The sequence below is a fragment of the Myotis brandtii genome, unplaced genomic scaffold (assembly GCF_000412655.1).
Source record: "Myotis brandtii unplaced genomic scaffold, ASM41265v1 scaffold320, whole genome shotgun sequence".
In the NCBI taxonomy this organism is placed as follows: Eukaryota; Metazoa; Chordata; class Mammalia; order Chiroptera; family Vespertilionidae; genus Myotis; species Myotis brandtii.
The window spans coordinates 674,376-694,371 of record NW_005362270.1 but is presented as its reverse complement, the minus strand read 5'-3'; the positions used below and the strand labels follow the sequence as shown (position 1 = coordinate 694,371).

General features: G+C 54.3%; 2 protein-coding genes across 2 annotated transcripts in view; both read left to right on the top strand.

Moving 5' to 3' along the window:
* Positions 1-3,303, top strand: part of LOC106723576 (TBC1 domain family member 2A-like) — a 31,621-nt gene extending 28,318 nt beyond the window's left edge. The window contains exons 7-8 of the mRNA XM_014543195.1: positions 1,188-1,583; positions 3,213-3,303. Coding sequence (XP_014398681.1) covers positions 1,188-1,583; positions 3,213-3,218 — 402 coding nt within the window. The 3' untranslated portion in view covers positions 3,219-3,303. The remainder of the gene's footprint in view (positions 1-1,187; positions 1,584-3,212) is intronic.
* Positions 3,304-3,395: 92 nt separating this feature from the next.
* On the top strand, positions 3,396-18,053 carry TBC1D2 (TBC1 domain family, member 2). The gene is made up of 8 exons (XM_014543218.1): positions 3,396-3,477; positions 6,850-6,960; positions 7,988-8,175; positions 9,172-9,648; positions 13,556-13,676; positions 16,048-16,233; positions 16,913-17,034; positions 17,543-18,053. Exons 2-8 carry the CDS (start codon positions 6,856-6,858, stop codon positions 17,748-17,750), a joined length of 1,407 nt encoding a protein of 468 aa, XP_014398704.1. The 5' UTR covers positions 3,396-3,477; positions 6,850-6,855; the 3' UTR covers positions 17,751-18,053.
* The last annotated feature ends 1,943 nt before the right edge of the window (positions 18,054-19,996 follow it).

Here is a 19,996-nt window from a genome sequence, read left to right as displayed (position 1 = left end):
GCTTCGCCAAGGAGTAAATCGAGGTCTGTTGCTCTCTAGCGCTCCCTTGCTCCAGCCTTGCGGGCATCGCTTGGTGGGCTTCGGGAGCTGGGCACAAATGGATTGAATGAGGCTTTCTGTGTGTGGCTTAGCGTGAGGATTGTCAGTGTGTTTCCTCTCTATTGCTATCTCAGCTCGCAGCAACAGCTTGGGTGCTCTATTCAGAAGGATTCTGAGGCCTCAACTCGGCTTAGCAGGAAGGAGTATTGAGGTTATTACACCTGCCACAGGAGTGAGAGGAGGGAAGAGCAGTGCCTGTGTGCCACGGCACCCCTGCTGTCATTACTGACCAAGCACAGGCCATGGAGTCTGGATAATTTGGGATTAAATTCCACTCTGCTCTGCTGGGCCTCAGTGTGTTCATCTCCGAAATAGACAGATGTTACTCAGGATATGGGCTCAGCTGCTGTAACAAAGAAGCTTCAAAGTACTATGGCCTAAACCCGTGGTCGGCAAACTGCGGCTTGCGAGCCACATGCAGCTCTTTGGCCCCTTGAGTGTGGCTCTTCCTAAGCCTTAGGAGTACCCTAATTAAGTTAATAACAATGTACCTACCTATATAGTTTAAGTTTAAAAAATTTGGCTCTCAAAAGAAATTTCAATCGTTGTACTGTTGATATTTGGCTCTGTTGACTAATGAGTTTGCCAACCACTGGCCTAAACCAATTTGGAAGTTTATTTCTCTCTCACATTCTCATGGAAGAGCCCAGAGGTAAGTGAGCAATTCTGAGCTGGTAGGGCAACGTTGCCATCCTCCACATGCAACTTCTGCTGGGAGCCCCACATGGCTGCTGTAGTTCTTGCCTTTTCCCAGCCAGAAGAAAGGGGAACTGGACCAGAGAGCATAGGTGTAGTGGTTTCAAAGGTATCTATGACCCAGAGCTGCCCACACCCAGTATAGGTTGAATTGTCACTTGGTCACACCCAGCTGTAAGCTTAGCTGGGAAATGTAGTCTTGAACTGAGAAACCACGTGTCAAGTTAAAACTCTTGAGCGGAAAAAGAGAGAATGGGGGCTGAGATGAGATGATCAAGAGGGTGATGCTGGCCACCTCCTAGGGCCGTGAGGAGAGCTGGTGAGAACATGCTTCACCTCTGGCGCCTAGTAGTCCTTCCCTGTGTTCACAGGCACTTTGTTTCCCTGTCCAGGAGCTGGTGAGGATCCTGCACAAAGCTCTGGAGGCCGCACAGCAGGAGAAGAGGGCAACCAGCGCCTACCTGGCAGCGGCGGAGGACAAGGACCGGCTGGAGCTGGTGCGGCACAAAGTGCGGCAGATCGCGGAGCTGGGCAGGCGGGTGGAGGCCCTGGAACAGGAGCGGGAGAGCCTGGCACAGACGGCGAGCCTACACGAGCAGCAGGTGCAGGAGCTGCAGCAGCACGTGCAGCTGCTCATGGACAAGAACCAGGCCAAACAGCAGGTCATCTGCAAGCTGTCTGAGAAGGTCACCCAGGACTTCATACATCCCCCTAACCCACTCCTTGTGCCTCCAGACGCTGCCAACAGGGACTTCCTGAGCCAACAGGAAAAGATGGAGCATCTGAAGGTAGGGCCATGCCCTCCAGGCCCAGCAATAACCCTTACCGCTGGAATGTTCATATTTGACATAGATGTTGGTGGAAATATTGCTACATACTTCCTGACCTTCTTAACCAGAAGGCCCAATGCAATTTGATCTTTTCATGGCGTCCTAGGCTGAAAAAGAAAGGTATCGCTAACTTAGCAAATTAGGAAGAGCCCAAGATGGGTCAGAACTCCTGAGGACTAGACCACCTATACACCTGAGGCCTGGCCTGGTCAGATTGCTTGGGTGTCACGCTGATGCCCTGGGGAGCCCCCATGGTTCCAGGGCGGCCCTCCCCAGCAGTCCCGCACACAGAACAGGTGACCTGTGGCTGGCTGTGAGCTGCTCACAATGAGGCACTCATCCCTGCACCTATGCCACATGCTTCACCTGCATCCCTTCATTCAGTCCTCGGACCAGCCCTGTGACGCTGTCACTCATGCGCTCCATGTGCTGAAGCAGTGGGGGAATTGGAACTGGGTTGGAGCACACGTTTCTGACTAGTCTGTCTGCTCTGCTGCCGTCCAGCTTTGCCTCCTCTAGCTACTGCCTCCCCCTCGCCCAGGCTGTGGCCCTCACCAGGGAAAGGCTGCCCCAGCCCATAGGCTCCAGTTGTAGCACGGGAGGCAGGAACTTTATTTTAGTCATTAATGGGCTGCTGCGTCCTCTCTAGAGGGTAGTGACAAGAGCTGCCAAACAGTTGGAGGCCTGAGGCTTGGGGTAGGTGCTCACAGTCCCACTGTTCCTGAAGGCAGTCAGACAACCAGCCAGGCCTGCCCCAAACCCTGCCACTCGCAGCCACACACGTATACATATGTATAACGGGGAATTCCTGTGCTGCTGCACCAGAGAACTATTGTGGGGAGCAGGAGAGAAATCCAGGTGCTTTTGAGGGGGCAGATGAGAGAAATGGACTCACTGCATGCTTCCCGCCTGCCCCAGAGAGCTGCCTGGAAGCCTGGACTCACCTAGGAGACTGGGCGTGCCTCTGAATCTGCATGTGCAGGAATTTATCAGCGAGCCCAGACACGAGGAGCCTCTGGTTATGATTCACATCAACCAGACTTGTATTTGTAGCTGATCCTCAGAGGCCCAGCATCTTGTGCTAGGAAGACTTGCATGTCTAGAGTTCTTAGCTGCCATTTTCCTGCTTGCCCTGTGATTGAGAACAGCCAACTTTAAGAAAATGCCCCCTTATTGTTGAAGCTGTTTGATAGTAGAATCATCAACCTTGAATATCAGAGCTGGAAGGACTCAAAAATCTAGTCTGCTCCCCTTCCCCCCCCCTCCACTCCCATTTTTGGCAGAGACAGCGAGTCCTGGAGAGGTGAAGGGACTGGTCCAGGGTCACAGAGCACAAGCAGCAGAGTCACAGCTAGATCCCAGGTCTCCCCACACCCAATCCACTGCCTTCCCCACTAGCACACTAGTCCACACAGCATTCCCCAAAGAAATTTCCCAGGTTCCTGATCCCTGTGAAGGCAGGCAGGCAGACTCCTTCCTCCGCTCTGTCCCCTGTCCCCTTTCTCCACTTGTGTCTTCCTCCTTTGCTTCACTGGTGACTGTCATGTGGCTTTTCTCTCCTCTGAGATCTCTGTTTCCTCCCTGCAGTTCTGAGCCAAGAAGAACACTTCAGGGAAGGGCGATGAGCTGAATGGAAACACTCCACCCCACACCCACAGCTGTTCCAGGAGTGCTCAACCCTGCCCTCCCTCTCTACCCGACGCAGCATGTCCCTGGGCCTGGGATGAGGAAAGAGGGATGGGAACAGGAGGCAGGACCAGGTGGTGGTGCAGAGCACACTCCAGCAGCAGACTCCAGTGTCCTTTCACCCGGCAGTAACTTTCGGTTCCTATGGTGGACCGAACACAGCTAGGTTTGTTCTACCTCCCTCCGTCCCATCTGCATGACTGAGGAGAACTTACCTCTCTGTGCTTGTTTCCTCATCTGTAAAGCGAGAGTGTTAGCACTTCAATACTTAGCCCACAGCGCTGTGGTCAAGATGAAATCATGTGCAATAATGAACGTGGGGAGGATGGGCCTGGCACTTAGTAGGAACTCAGGTGGCTGGTGGTTCTTCTCTCTTGCCTGGAGTCTTGTTCATTTTCCCAGGCACTTGGGAAGAATCCACAGTAGCAGCAGCCAGAGATCTCTCAGCAGGTGGAGGGGAGTGCAGTGGGTACAAGGCACCCTCAGAGAGGTGAGAACTCCAAGAGGGAGATGGCATGTGCACTGCACTTGCCCCATGCCATCCTTGCACCAAAGGGTCTCAGGTCTGATTCCCAGTCAAGGGCACATGCCTGGGTTGCAGGTTCGATCCCTGGCCCCAATGGGGGTGCATGCAGGAGGCAACCAATTGCTGTGTCTCTCACATCGATGTTTCTCTGTCTCTCCCTCCCTCTCTTCCACTCTCTCTAAAAATCAATGGAAAAATATCCTCGGGTGAAGATTAACAAAAGATAAAAATAAAAGAAAGGGTGAGTAACTTTTCCCAGGCTCAGTAGTGAAGGCAGGATTTGTATCCAAGCAGTGTGGCCCTGGAGTCCATGTCCTGGCCGCCAGGCAGCACTGAACTCGGGCAGCACCTGCGTCATTGACACGTTGTTGTCATACCACCGGCTAGGAGAGGTCAGACCAACCTGCGTGCATTCAGCCAGAAGAATACCAAGGACAGCCTTGAAGGGTAGGACTAGACTTTTGATTTCCAGGTGGATTCCAGTGGGGAGGGAGCTAAGTGCAATGGTTAGGACTTGACTTTAGAATCAGACAGACCTGGGCTCAGTCACACCCTGCCTTGTACCAACTCTGTGTCCTCGGGCAACCAACTCTTCCTTTCAGAGCCTGGAGACTTCATCTGTGCTATTTTCTTTTTTTCTGTTAATCCTCACCTGAGGATATTTTTCCATTGATTTTTAGGGAGTGTGGAAGAGAGAGGGAAAGACAGAAACATCGATGTGAGAGAAACACATTATTGGTTGCCTCCTGCATGAGCTCTGACCAGGGCCTGGGCAGGGGAGGAGCCTACAACCAAGGTACATGCCCTTGACTGGAATAGAACCCGGGACCCTTTGGTTTCCAAAATGACACTACCCACTGAGAGAAACCGGCTAGGACTGTGCTATTTTCTGAGCTGCTGGGAGGATTATATGAGATAACGTGCTCAGTGTGGGGGTGGGGAGGTGATGGCGCAGGGAGCCTGTATGGCCTGTGTTCATGAGTCTCTGACTCTCTAGACCAGTGGTTCTCAACCTGTGGGCTGCGACCCCTTTGGGGGTCGAACGACCCTTTCACAGGGGTCGCCTAAGACCATTGGAAAACACATATATAATTACATATTGTTTTTGTGATTAATCACTATGCTTTCATTATGTTCAATTTGTAACAATGAAAATACATCCTGCATATCAGATATTTACATTACGATTCATAACAATAGCAAAATTACAGTTATGAAGTAGCAACGAAAATAATTTTATGGTTGGGGGTCACCACAACATGAGGAACTGTATTAGAGGTTGGCGGCATTAGGAAGGTTGAGAACCACTGCTCTAGACACTAAAGTGTAAGACTGTCCTGGGAGCAGGGCGTGGTCCTCATGCAGCAGACAGGGAGGTTTGCATCAATCTCACTGTCACTACCACACAGGATATGGAAGTGGGGTCATGAAGGGGAAGCAGGCAGACACTTGCCCAGAAGAGCAGCCAGTGACCCCAGCAGCATTTCCAAGAGAAGGGCCTAGATTTTGATCTAGGACAGGGACACAGTTGGCTGGGAAGAGGAAGTCCTAGCCAGGAGGAGAGAGCAGAGTGAAAGCAGGGGGCCCCGGCTGGGGTTGGGGACAGCACAAAGAGTCCCAACAGAGTGGTGAGCACAGGCCACCGGATGAAGTCAGCCCAGGGCATGTATTTCCCGCTCAGGAGCCCTGGGAACAGGTGGCCCTCCCACTGTGTAACTATCTAGGTGGAAGGCAGCAGACCCTGCACAACAAATTGAGCTTTTGGGCTGGGAGGGTTCTTGGCCAGAATGAAGAGCCGCCCAGGAAAGGTCAGGATTGCCTATGAGCTGTGCACAGTTGACCTTTCCTGGTAAGGAAACGCCACAGGCTCGGTGTGATGTTCTTAGTTTCCAGATAAGTCAGGACCTATCCAAGGTCATCCCTGCAATAGTGTCTCTCACTCACCTACAGCCGGTACCTGGTTCTGGGTGGGAGAGAAGGGTTGAGTGTCAGCTTGTAAATGCCCTGGAATGGCTGGGCGTGCTGTGAGAGTGTGTTGTCCATTGCTCCTGCAACGTCCGTCCAAGCAGAATAAAGGCTGAGAGCCATGGCTGTGGCTGCTCCTTCCTGGGGTGCAGGCTCCCACTTGAACCTCTCAGTGCCTGGCCAGCTTCTCCTTGCACACCCACTGGATAGCCTGGCTCAGAGAGGTGCATCACCACTGTGTTCATAATCAAAAACAACAGGAGAAAGATTATAACTAAGTTATGGTAAATTCACCCAATAGAATAGTCATCTGACATCAAAAATGATCACTGGGAAGTTTCTGTAGCAACAGAAAAGTACTTACAAAGTGACACTAAGTAAAAAAATTCTTCACCCAAAACTGTTCAGTATAATTGCAAATATATGACAAAATAGGCTCATTTTAGAAACAAACATTACCCTTCTCCCAGCTCTCATCTCTCCTCCCCACCCCACCCCCAGGCCTTCATATAGGGAATGGAGATGGGCTCTGAATCCAAGGGTTTACTACACGGCAGGAAGGGCTCCAAGAAAGAGAGAACCAGCCCAGGACTGGGGCTGGATTCAGCAGAAAGGGGTGGGCAGCGACAGCACAGGCTCTTGTATGGCCTGCGGTCCTGTTCAGATAAGGACTGCTGTGTGAAAATGCTGTGTTTCAGTCCCTGTACTTACAGTTATAACACATGTGAACTCATAGTCTCCCGCTGCCCAGTGGGGTGGTTGCTATGTGCTCCTTTTGCAGATGAGAAAATAGCAGTCAGTGAGGTCTCCCAGCCAGGAAGTCGGAGCCAGGACTTGAACTCCAGGCTTAGTGCTCTCTTTGCCATTTAATTCTAGGCTCAAGACAAGAGAAGGGGGCTATCAGCAATTTTGTTTTATTTCAGATTTCCTTTTCTGTTGCATTATTGGAAATTTCTAAAGAAAGGAAGTGTTGGCGGCTCATTTGAGGGTGAGACCCAGGGGGATGTTTACAGTGCAAGTCCTTAGCTGCTTTGCTCTCTTCTTCAGGATGACATGGAAGCGTACCAGACCCAGAACCGCTTCCTCAATTCCGAGATCCACCAGGTGACAAAGATCTGGAGAAAGGTGGCTGAGAAGGAGAGGACCCTCCTGATGAAGGTGAGAGGTGGGACCCCTATTCTGGCTATCTCTCTTCCCGCCACCCTTTCAGTCTCCACTATCTCACGCGTCTCCCTCCCTCCTCATTACCTGTCTACTCTCCCTCCCTCCTCATTACCTGTCTACTCTCCCTCAAACTGTGCTCTGATTGCCACTCTGATCGCACAGGTACAGAGGGAAAGGCTGCAAAGGAAGGGTGTGCAGTGTGTGTCCCATGAGGTGGGACCCCTATTCTGGCTATCTCTCTTCCCGCCACCCTTTCAGTCTCCACTATCTCACGCGTCTCCCTCCCTCCTCATTACCTGTCTACTCTCCCTCCCTCCTCATTACCTGTCTACTCTCCCTCCCTCCTCATTACCTGTCTACTCTCCCTCAAACTGTGCTCTGATTGCCACTCTGATCGCACAGGTACAGAGGGAAAGGCTGCAAAGGAAGGGTGTGCAGTGTGTGTCCCATGAGGTGGGAGAGAGGTGGTGTGTTGGAGGGGCAGGAAGAGCCCATGTGGTGGCAGCAGAAGGCACAGGAGCAGTGTCCAGAGCTCCCTGTCCGTCCCCCGGGCACTGCTCGGTGATACACCTACAGCTCAGTATAGGCAGCCTGCTCTAGGCCTGGTGCCCTCGAAGCCTCATCGCAATCCTGAGGCAGATCTGTGTCATCCCCATTGCTCAGATGAAGCGAAGGCACAGAGAAGTTAACTTGCCATAGGCCACCCAGCCAGCAGTAGCTGAACCAGAACAGGACCGCAAGCCATACAAGAATCTCTGCTGTCTCTACCCACCCCTCCCCTCTTTCTGCTGAATCCAGCTCCTGCCCTGGGCCAGTTCTCCCTTTCCTAGAGCCTTTCCTGCCTTGGATTCAGAGCCCATCTCCCTTCCCTATATGAAGGGCTGTGGGTAGGGAGGGGAGGGGAGATGAGAGCTGGGAGAAGGGTGTGCTGCCTAAAGCTCTTCGGGCCTCAGGCCTCTGGGGCAAGCCAAGCCCAACCAAGTGGCCTGACCAGCCCCCACCTCCACCCCACCCCCCACAGTGTGCCTACCTCCAAGCCAAGAACTGCCAGGTGGAGAGCAAATACCTGGCAGGGCTGCGGAGGCTGCAGGAGGCCATGGGGAACCAGGGCAGCGAGTGCGCAGAGCTGCTCAGGCAACTCATCCAGGAGGCGCTGCAGTGGGAAGCCAGCGAGGCCTCTGCTGACAGTGTTGAGCTGAGCCCCATCAGGTGAGCCCAGCGGTGGCCAGGCCAGGGCTGGCTGGGGTGGCTGGGGGTCCCAGCTGCCCTGCTGACTGTGCGTGGCACTGCACATTTCTTACCTCCTCACATCTTCAGATAAATGAGCGTGTGGTTGGGATGGGCCCCGTTTTACAGCTGAGGTAGCGCAGGCTCAGAGAAGACAGCCCCTTGCCCAAGGCCACACAGCACATTAATGCAGCTGACCTGGGTCTGCCTCCAGAGCTCCCTGTGTTTTTTTCCACTTTCCCAGGATGCCCCCCAGAGGTTTGTCTGAAAGGGGAGGAGAAGGGATAAGCCAGCTGCCTCCCCTGAGCCCAATGGACAAGGACAGTTAAATGTAACAGGCGGCACTGTGGCTGGGAGCCCCGGTCTTGGAGCCACACTTGGGTCTCTCACTGTGTGACCTTAGACAAGTCACTTTACCTCTCAGAGCCTCATGTGTAGCCTCCACACATGTGTGTATGACCCTGGTTGCAAGAGTACTAGGGTTCAATGAGATAGCATGTGCAGAGCCCACACAAGGGCAAATGGTGAATAAGTGAACGGCCATCTGGAATGGATCCCCAGCCCTCCCACCTCTGGTTAGCGTTGATGCTGTCTCTGCCCCATCCATTTGGGGCTTACTGGCTGTGGAAGTGGGGTTCTATATTGACAGCGCAAGACTCCTTGGGCCGAAGGCAACATGAAGTAACAAGAGGATCCTTTATGTTTGCACAGAGTAAATGTCTCTTCACGCACTTGCTCTGGGCCAGGCACTGGGTAGGCCCCCAGCAGTTAGTAACATAGGGTCTCAGTGGGTCTTTATGAGGCAGAGCAGGCGTTTCTCTACCCATTGTACAGAGAACTGCGTGACCTGTCGGAGCTGCATGGCTAACCGGAAGTGAAACACAGGCAGGAGCCTTGCCCAGGGTGTACCCCTCCCCATTGCCCCTTATCTGGGGAAGGGATCTGCAAGGGGTTGCTAACACGGGCTTTTCCTGGCAGCGAGTATGATGAGTATGGCTTCCAGACGGTGCCCAACTACGAGGTGGAAGACCTGAAGCTGCTGGCCAAGATCCAGGCACTGGAGGTGCGCTCCCACCACCTGCTGGCCCACGAGGCTATGGAGCGACCCCTGCGAGAGCGCTGGGCTGCCCTGGGTGAGCTCGCACCCTCCGTGGAGCTCAAGCAGCTGCTGCGGATGGGCGTGTCCCGGGAGCACCGGCCTCGAGTCTGGAGGTGGCTGATCCACCGCCGCGTGCAGCACCTGCAGGCCCCTGGCCGCTACCAGGAGCTGCTGAGCCGGAGCCAGACCTGCAAGCACCCTGCTGCCCGCCAGATCGAGCTGGACCTGAACCGTACTTTCACCAACAACAAGCACTTCACCTCTCCCACCTCCAGCTTCCCCGACAAGCTCCGCCGGGTGCTGTTGGCCTTCTCCTGGCAGAACCCCTCCATCGGCTACTGCCAGGGCCTGAACAGGTGAGCACCAAGGCCCCAGTCCTTCAGAGCAGCCCCCTGTCTCTTTGGAGCCTCCCAGAACCCAGAGAGGTGAGCCCAGGAGGCTTGATATGATCCCCACTGTACAGATGGGGACAAGCAGTGAAGAGACACATTCAGGACAGAAGGCCAGAGCTCGGGGCTCCTCATCCCATGCGCTCTGCTTCGGTTTGTGCTCAGGGAGTGCCACCCCCAGGGAAAGCATGACCAGTCCCCTGGAGTTGTGTTGTGCAAACACAGCTCACAGCTTGTGGAACTGTCTGGGTCAGGGATCATTTGCTTCAAACAAAACCCACTCAGCAGAGCCAAAGGAAAAGAGAATCTGCAGATGTTACAGGGAACCTCACACAAGCCAGGAAAAGAAAATAGAGCTACAAACCACATGGTCATTGGAAGCCGAGGCAACTGCACAGCCCCAGGGGGCATCATTCACCCCGCATTCCATGGGGACCAGGTCCCTGTGATTGTGCAGCTGAGAGAGTACTGCTCTGCAGTCCCCCGTGGGGCTGCGTGGTCTGTGGCTTCTTGTTCCACATTTCTGCTCCCTTCTCTCTCAGTAGACCAGCCTCTCTGTCCATCATTCCGTGGACATTTAGGGCCTGGGGAGGCTGTCGGAATGGAGACATCAGGCCCTGAGCCTAGAGCCTTTCAATGGGTCTCCCTTCTGTCCATGCCCTCCTGTCCCAGATATAAATTCCCAAAGGAAGGAATCTGATGGGCCCAGCCTGGATTCATTTCTCCTTATACCAATACACAGAAGATCGGGGGTGGAGGTGGGTGCCTTGGTAGGGCTGCCCCCTCAGTACTGTGGGGGCTCTCAGGAGAAGTTGAACACTCTCAGATATTTCCCAAAGCAAGTTTTGACTCACTTGAAACATACATACACAAGCAAAATTTACATAAGCCATTCTGCTCTTTTTTCCGATAGTTGGTGTGACATTTATTCAACACGGATTAAACATTGAGACTGTCCCTGCTCACATGCAAATGGTTCCCATGGGTAGATATTTCTGATACTTTATTTCCAGTCTAAATTGAGTAAAATTGAGTATATACATGTACAATTACTGGGAATTCTGAGTTAAACGCAGAACAGCTCATCGGTGCTTGAAGAGGCAGGCAAACTCCTATAGCAGAAAGGGGTTACAGGTAAGTCACAAGGAAAGATGCTTCTCCCTGTGTGGAAAGTGGGGGGAGGGGCCCAGAGAGGGGTGACACACACACAGTATTTCTTTACTTCTTTCTCTGAATGCTTTTTTTTAAAAAAATGATTATTGGTATTTAGAAAAATATCCATGTGACTGCTTTAAATAGGAAGTTAATCGTAGTAGAACCTGTTTTAATATAGCGGGTGGTGCTTATTCTTCAAAGGCTCTTAAACCCTTTCACTTGTTGAGTGCCGCCATCTAGTGGTCACCCTGGGAACTGTGGAGGACAGACACTGCTTACTAGCCCTTTCACTTGTTGAGTGCCGCCATCTAGTGGTCACCATGGGAACTGTGTGTATCCTGTGGAGGACAGACACTGCTTACTACTATATGCAACAAATCCTGCCTGTTTAGAGGGTGATAGATATGATAATGATTTAGTGCTAATTTAGAGCAAACATTTTAAAGCCATTTCCCTTTAAACTATAAGCAGAGTGCTAAAAATTGTGTCCCATTCTCCCCCCCCACATCACCCCCCATTACCATACTACCTTCTTTGCAGACCCACTGGGCTCTAAATGCCTTAGGTTGGAGTCTGGCTGCGGCCCTGAGCAGTTCATAGGCCCTAGTTGGTAGCAGTAGCCTCTCATCACTGACCTTTTAATGTGCAGCAATCTGAGCCGATGCTGGCAACCAGCTCCAGGACTGAGCACATCCAGGCTCTAATGAATGGGGTGAGGTGGAGAGAACACCGGCATGGACTTGGGGAGCCCTGGGTTCTCTTTCCACTCTGCTTCCAACTGACCGTGTGACCCTGAGCAGGTCACTTTTGCTTCCTGGGCCTCAGTCTTACGGTGTCGGCAATGAATTAATCTAGATTGGTAGGACGTCGCTGCCTGGAGCCTTGTCTTGTGAGAGTTCTGAGGCAGCCTCCACACTCAGTGGGAAGACTGCCATGACCAGTTAGTTATGTCTGCCCTGGGCATAGTCAAAGGGAGTGGTGGCCAGGGTAGTGTACATTTGCTATCCCATATGACCTCTGAACACACCACTACCCTCCCCATCTCTAAGAGGGCAGGGCTCTCTCTTTCCCAGGAGACCTGTGACTGTCATCCACTCAGCTCAGACTCATGAGGGTTTGTACAGGTATTTTAGCCAGAATGAAGGGAGAGTCTTTCTGAGTCTATGGGAGGGATAAAAGGGGTTTTTTTTCTTTTGAGAATTGACCCTGTTTCTTTAAAAAATATGAACCTGAGAAGAGGTTGGAGGTCCTGAATCCAATCCAGTAAAAGCCCAGAGAAGCATAAACATCTGGACACTGAAATGTGCTGTGTGCCCATCGAGAATGTGAGCCTTCCCAACACTGCCAAGGGTGCTCATGGGTGCACTGTCAAAAGGGGCTCGATGCCCCCTGGACAGCCTTGGCCAGAAGGTCACACGAGGTGTCTTCACTGTAGGATTTCAGAGGCCTTGCTAAGAGATTGTGTATCATGGCCTCCAGAAGGGAGCTAGAGTGTGCAGCATGCCCTAAACATCTTTGAACACGTGACCTTGTGTCAACCCAGCATCCTGACAGACAAGGACATTTTGGAAAATGTATTCTTGAATTGGCCCTGGAGGACACATCAGGAAAGATGGGAGAAGTAGAGAAAACAATACTTTTTCCAGGCAGACTTCCCTGCTCAGCACTGTGGTTTTTCATTGCCCAGGATCCCATTGGAGCCCTGTGAAAACTTTAGGGGAGAGGGGAAGCAAATGAGAAAACGATCTCCATGTACTGAGCACCTGGTACATGCCAGACAGCGAGCCATGCACTGTCGGGGCTATCTTCTCACTCCAGATGCCTCTCAGCCCTGGGAGGCAGATAGTATTAATCCCACTGCACAGGTGGAAGGCTCAGAGAGGTTTGCACACTTGCAAAGGTCTCAAAGCCTGTGGATATTAAGATGAGATAGCTAGCCCACCTGGTGTGGCTCAGTGGTTGAGCGTCGACCTTTGAACCAAGAGGTCACGGTTCGCCGGGGCCGGTTTGGCTCAGTGGATAGAGCGTCGGCCTGCGGACTGAGGGGTCCCGGGTTCGATTCCGGTCAAGGGCATGTGCCTGGGCAGCTGATCGATGTTTCTCTCATCGATGTTTCTGACTCTCTCCCTTCCTCTCTGTAAAGAATCAATAAAATATATTTAAAAAAAAAAAAAGAGGTCACACATGCCCAGGTTGTGGGCTTGATCCCCAGTGTGGGCGTGCAGGAGGCAGCCAATCAATGACTCTCTCTTTATTGGTGTTTCTCTCTCTCCCTCTCCCTTTCTCTCTGAAATCTATGAAAATATGTTTGTTTTTCTTAAAGATAAGGATAGTTAACAGTTATAAAGAAAGCACTCACCACGTGTCAGGCACTGTGCTTGGCATTTAACATGTGTTAATTATGTTTATCCTCCTAACAGTCCTGTGATTATTAGGAGGCTGCTGAGGCTCAGAGAAGTTATGTAACTTGCGTAGGGTCACCCAGCAAGGAAGTGGCAGGACCAGGATTCACACCCAGGCAACCAGACTTCACAGCTCCTGCTCTAAGCTGATCCCCCTTGCTGTGGAAATCCCCGATGTAGTACTCCCCAAAAGCATGTTTGTCTCACCCCAGGTGCCAAAAACAGCAGCCTGGCTAGGGAGTGGGGTGGGGCAGGACTTCCTCCTGGGACCAGGGGAGCCACCTCTATCACTCCTGGCCTCCTTCCCTCCCACACAGGCTGGCAGCCATCGCTCTGCTGGTCCTGGGTGAAGAGGAGAGTGCCTTCTGGTGCCTGGTGGCCATCGTGGAGACCATCATGCCAGCTGATTACTACAGCAAGACGCTGACAGCGTCCCAGGTAAGCAAGGCAGGGAGGGGGCTTGGAGTTATGCAGGTCAGCCCGAGCTGTTCCTACAAGCCAGTGAGTCTCAGAAAAGTCAGGAATCTCCAAGAGGAGAGTGCCTTCTGGTGCCTGGTGGCCATCGTGGAGACCATCATGCCAGCTGATTACTACAGCAAGACGCTGACGGCGTCCCAGGTAAGCAAGGCAGGGAGGGGCTTGGAGTTACGCAGGTCAGCCCGAGCTGTTCCTGCAAGCCAGTGAGTCTCAGAAAAGTCAGGAATCTCTCAGGCCTCTATTTACCCCTCTGTACAGTGGGCCAGTAGCCCCTCACTGGGACTGCTAGGAAGTGCTGGTGAGCTGACGACCTTTAGAATTGTGGAGTCCCTGCCCACAGAAGACAGTTGTTATTCCAGTGGTGACATTAGAAATGGTTGGTTTTCTGGGGAGCAGAGAAGAAAATCTAGTGTCACTTGCTATTTGCCAGTAAAGCATTTCAAAATAGAGGTCAGGAAGGTGGAAGATGGGCTTGGGAGGATGGAGGTGGTGGTGATTCTTCACACACACTCATCCTTCCCTACCGTGCAGCACAGCTGCCTCCATCATCTCGCCTCAGCTGTCCGCTGAGCACAGGCTGGGCCTGGAGTCCAGTGAACTGAGAGCCACACTCTCCAGTGTCCAGCTGTGTGGCCTTGGCAAGTGAGATCACCTCTCTGACCCCAGGCTTGTCCACTTTTGAATGGGAGGAGCACTACTGCCTGGGTTTGTTGAGGGGTGTAAATGAAGCCATTTCAAGCCTCCCATCTCCACTCTCCCACCTCGCCTGCTCTCCTGCCTCACCCCTTGCCCTGTTCTTGCTGCATCAGCACCATCTGTTTTGTGGAGAGAGGCCACCTAGAGGGAACTTTCTCACTCCCAGCCCCAAACCCGCCAAGCCATTATCTGCCCGTCCATCCTGTTCTGTTTTCCTCCTACGATCCACCGATCCATCGTCCCAGCCCCAAACCCGCCAAGCCATTATCTGCCCGTCTATCCTGTTCTGTTTTCCTCCCAACTCCAATTCCTCCTCTGGGACATCCACCTGGTGCAGGACGCTCAGGAGGGATGGGTATTCAGGTGTGGAGTAGAAAGGTCAATCAGACGTAGGCGGTGAATCCGGTGAGGATGTTTGGCAGGAAAGCCCAGCTCACTGCAGCTTACAGGGGGGATTCTTCTCAGGTAATGACAAAGCTGAAGGCTCCTCCTGGCCCTCTGCTCTGCCATCCTGGCGTGGGCCTTCATCCCCCCGCTCATCATGTGGTCCCAGGGTGGCCGTGGCCCAGGCTGGAGGCAACAGAGGGTGGAAGGCAGGAGCTGGCTCCCTTTCCCACAGGCCAGTGCTGTTTCACTAGACCTCCACCCACTTGTCCTTTGATGACCTTGAAGTAAATCTCAGACATCATATCAGTTCATCCTTCAGAAGGTTCAGTGGCATCTTAGATTGAGCGAATTACCCTAGGTTTTGAACTGGACTCTAGGCCTTCACAGTGGATGGACCTGGGATCCTGGGGGAGGAAGAAAGGAAGGGGGGGAGGGGGGCTCGTGTAGCCATGGCCAACAGCTAACACCTGGAAGAGGACTTACGTGGAGGGGAGGGCTAAGAAACAGGGTTACAGGAAAACAAGAGCAGCAGGAGGCTTAATGGGCCTGTCTTGGAGGTGGAAGGTCAACCAGAAAAGAACCATGTCCTAGAGCAGTAGTTCTCAACCTTGGCTGCACATTAGAATCACCTGGGCTCATCTGAGGCCCAGAAATCAGGATTTTAAAAAGATTCCCAGGTGATTCTAATGTGCAGCCAAGGTTGAGAACCACTGTCCTAGAGCCTGGGAAGGAGCCAGTGCTGGGAGTAATCAACAGGGTCACGTAAAACAAGGATGGAGGCAAGACAGTGACTACTCGGAGAGGCCACTGGCAGCCATTGATGTCCAGGGCAGCAGGACAGTGTGACTCCCCCGAAACATGCTCAGAGCGTCTTGTGCCTCAGGCCCAAGTGGGTGTAGAGAAGCAGCTGTGACATCAGCTGGTACAAGCTGAGCTGCTTGGCTTGAGGTTCAGAGGATAAAGGGGCCAGAACTCCACTGTCCATGACCTTACCATCCCACAGAGACCTCCATGGCAAAGCCCGCACTGCAGCCTGGGAGCAGCGAGTGAAGTGCTGCTGTGCCTTCTCCCAGCCAGGCTGCCTGAGCCCCTCCGCACACACCCCCCCTCACCCCTGGGGGCAGGGCGGGGCCCACGCTGAGGCTCCAGGACTGTGTGGCTGGGTAGGGCGGGGGCAGGAGGGAAAGGAGGCAGCCCCTTCCCAGGGCAGCAGCTGACGGGCCCCCTCGTCCCCCTCGTCGGCCGCCAGGTGGACCAGCGGGTGCTCCAGGACCTCCTCTCAGAGAAGCTGCCCAGGCTGATGGCCCACCTGGGGCAGCTCCGTGTGGACCTCTCCTTCATCACCTTCAACTGGTTCCTCGTGGTCTTTGCCGACAGTCTCATCAGCAATATCCTCTTCCAGGTCTGGGACGCCTTCCTGTACGAAGGCACCAAGGTAGAGTGAGCAAGGGGCCCTGGGCAGGACCATCACCCCTGGGTCTCAATTCTGCCCCTGGAAAATGGGCGGACAGTGACCCTCTCAGGCTGAGAACATCTGCTGGGAGCCTGGCTTTGTAAATTATGTGCTTTGCACACATGAGAGGGAGCGGTTCTGCTTCCCAAGATGCTTCCTAAAGCTGGAGGTTCCTTTCCCGGAGAGGAAGCCTGAGCACGACCCAGGAGGCACATCCCTATTCTGTCCGTGGCCACTCCCGTCACCTGGGCCCCTCCTCGCTCCCATGGACCAAGCCCTGGATTGGGAGGTTGGCACTGGGTCTGGTCCCGGCTCTTGGGCAATCCTGGGCAGGCCCTCCCCCACCATCCGCCCATTTCCACACGGTGGTTGATGACATACGCACTGCACAGTTCACAGAACCCTGGGATTTGCCATTTCATCAGTTCCTGCTAGTGCCCCATGGAAAGACAGTGTTACCCCCATCAGGGTAGAGCCAGGACTCAGCCCCAATCCCCAAAGTCCAAGCTCCCCTCCCCCGTGGCCTCCCTGCACACGTCACCTCCAAGCTCTCAACCTCCGCAGCCTATCCAGGGCCTCCCACCATGGTGTGTGGGTTCTCCCTCTGGGGATAACCTGCCCTGGCCCCCCATGCCATTCCTGAGCCCCCACCTGGCCCCAGGTGGTGTTCCGTTATGCCCTGGCCATTTTCAAGTACACCGAGGAGGAGATCCTGAGGTTACAGGACAGCCTGGAGATCTACCAGTACCTGCGCTTCTTCACCAAGACCATTTTCAACAGCCGGTGAGAACCCACCCCTGCTCTCTCCACCACTCCCACCACCACACCTGCTCATATGTCACCTCCTCCAGGAAGCCTTCCCTGACCAGCCTATCCTCAGTGGGTCAGAGCCCCCATAGCCCCAAGCTTCCTCCTGCCTCTGTAACATATGACTTTGAGTCGAAACTGTCTTCTTTACCATTTCCTCCCCGCCCACCCCTGCTCTCTCCACCACTCCCACCACCACACCTGCTCATATGTCACCTCCTCCAGGAAGCCTTCCCTGACCAGCCTATCCTCAGTGGGTCAAAGCCCCCATAGCCCCAAGCTTCCTCCTGCCTCAGTACATATGACTTTGAGTCGAAACTGTCTTCTTCTTTACCGTATCCTCCCTTAAAGGTGAGCTCCCCAAGGGCAGGGGCCAGGGGCCCTAGCCATGAGGGCAGAGTGGATGCAGGCCTGCCTGGGGAGGCACGGTGAGTGTGGGTGCCCTGGGACACTGTGCTCTCGGCTGACTGTGCTCTCCCCCCAGGAAGCTGATGAGCATCGCCTTCAACGACATGAACCCCTTTCCTATGAAACAGCTGCAGCAGTTGCGGGCGGTCCACCGGGAGCGGCTGGAGGCGGAACTGCGGGAGCTGGAGCAGTTCAAGGCCGAGTACTTGGAGACTCGGGCAGCCCAGGACCCGGTGGTGCCCGAGGGTTGCACCAGTGAGGACGAGGGTGACGGGGAGGCCTGACGTGGCCACCTGTCCCCAAAGCCCTTCCATTCTTGACTGGCAGGCCAACAGGAGGGCGGCCTTGGAGCAGTGGTCCAGCCCCTGGAGCCCATCCCATGTGACGCTGGGCAAGGCCTTTCCGCTTCTGGGCTCCAGTCACCCCATCAGAACGCTGGGTGCTGGTTGGGTGCCCAGGGATGCTGCCCCTTCCTCACTTCCTCCTCAGAGCACTTTAGCACGCGGACAGGAGTGCTGTCTTTATAGGGAACTGTGAACATTCTCTAAGTTCTTCTGTATAAAACCATGTAAATACGAGAGATAGTTCACAAGCTTTGGAATTTACTCGATTCTCAGTAGCCACCTGTTCCTAGGTGAGCCCCACCTGTTCCTGGGTGAGCCCACCACACGGGCCTTCCCGGCCTAAGACGTCCCTGGCTGCTGGTCGGGTTCCCGAGGAGCTGGGCCCTGTACATTTAGGGCTTCTGTCTTCCTGGGCCAGAGCACCTTCCTGTGCTGGGACCCATTTTCTGAGCCTGGTATCTGTGCTCTCCTTTCTGTTCACAGCCCGAGGAGGGGTGGTCCCAAGGAAAACCCATGCCCACCATCAAGAGGACTGGGTGTGGTGTTGGGCAGAGAGCCCTGGGTCAGCTGTCCGACCTGATCTCCCACCACCAACTTCGTAGGCCGGGCAAGAAGAGTCACCTCCCCTCTGAAAGAGGTGGTTGGAGGGTGAGGACGAGGCAGTGAGAGTGTTGCTGCAGCTGCCCCAAGTCAGGGCTGTGGGGACTCAGCTCCAGTTCTGGGCTCTTCCAGCCCTTCCTCAGTCAGAGGCTCCACCGTCCCCTCCAGGCAGGGCATCCAGGCTGGAGTGACTGCAAAACCTGTGACTGTTTCCGGGCAGCCTCGGGCTCCTCAAGCTTCAGTGTGAAGGCCTGGGGGTGCGGGGCTCTCACAGGGAAACCCAGCTCTGATCTGAGGCTCCTGTCCAGGGCTGGGGAAGGAGACCGTGCCCTTCGCTGGGGACCAGGGACAGGCCCTCTGTCACCCACAGGTGTGCACATGGGTTGGCACACCAGGCACCCAGTTCCCCCACGCTGTGCCCCACACGACCCTGGGGAGGTGCGCAGGGTTCTTTCCCACCACATTCCCGGGGCTGCAGGCGGCCCGAGGACACCAGGCCTCCTGCGGATCCCCACACGGGCTGGACGGCCTTTCTCGTTTTCACTCTACTTTTCATATGCTGAGGCCCTTTTGTCACCAGACGGATCTGCGAAGTGTGATGGTGGTGTGAGGTTGGACTGGGGGGTCCTGGCTGTACCCCCAACAAGCTGGGTGCTGTAACCCTAAGGGCCGTCACTGGGGAGACAAGATGACCCTGGTGCTGAGCTGGTGCCTGGCACAGAGTACAGTGCCACTATGGGCAGGTGGTCTTTCCATGAGGAAACCCTCACTCCGAGGGCTCAGGCCTGCGGAGGCCCAGCTCCAGGAGAGACTGCAGCCTTGAAAGTCAGATTCCCTCAGCAAAAGGTAAACCATCCGGAGCAGACAGGAGCTGTGGCCCTCCTGTCTTCCCTCTTCACCCACTCCCCTTCCTCCCCTCATCTTCCTTCAACTCGCCCATGCTCTCCCTCTCCCCTCCCTCATTTTCCTTCTCTTCCTTCTCTCCACTTTTCTTCTCTCCTCCCCCTTCCTGCCCCCCCCCCCCATTTCTTATTCCTGCCCCCAGAGGAGAGGCTCTGCCCACTTGTGTAACCTGACCTGGTCCCTGGTCCCTGGTCCCTGGTCCCTACTAGCATCCTCTGAGCAGCTTTTCAAAAACACTGATGCTGGACCCGCTCAGAGCCTATTGTGGGGCACGGGCATTGAGATACACTGAGAGGTTGGGGACCATAGAACAGTGAGGACTGACTGATGGGACCTCCTCCAGCCCCAAAGAGGGGAGCTAGAGCCAGAGCCAGGACGGAGAGCTGCCTGGCATAGAGCACTGGCCCACTACAGGCCAGGCTCAGCTTACAGATGACGAGACAGGCTCAGAGGTTAACTTGGCCTAAGAGTGTAAGCCATGCTCAAGCCTAGAGGCCCTAAGGCAGAACCAGGGAGGGTTCCTCCCAGCTCCCCTCCCCCATGGACCCAAGGGAAAGGGCTGCCCTGGCCCTTGGCAGCCTCCTTAGTGGTGTAGGGCCTGTGGGGAGAGCCCCAGGCAAAGAAAAATGGAAGGAAACGCCATCAGCCTAACCAGCAGGCTGTGGCAGAGACAGTCACACTCC

Bases quoted from the DNA above. Each gene is read 5' to 3' on its own strand.
- TBC1D2 (XM_014543218.1), top strand. From the start codon at position 6,856: ATGGAAGCGTACCAGACCCAGAACCGCTTCCTCAATTCCGAGATCCAC. The intron at 9,649-13,555 runs GTGAGCACCAAG...CCTCCCACACAG, and splicing joins TACTGCCAGGGCCTGAACAG to GCTGGCAGCCATCGCTCTGC. The intron at 13,677-16,047 runs GTAAGCAAGGCA...GTCGGCCGCCAG, and splicing joins AGACGCTGACAGCGTCCCAG to GTGGACCAGCGGGTGCTCCA.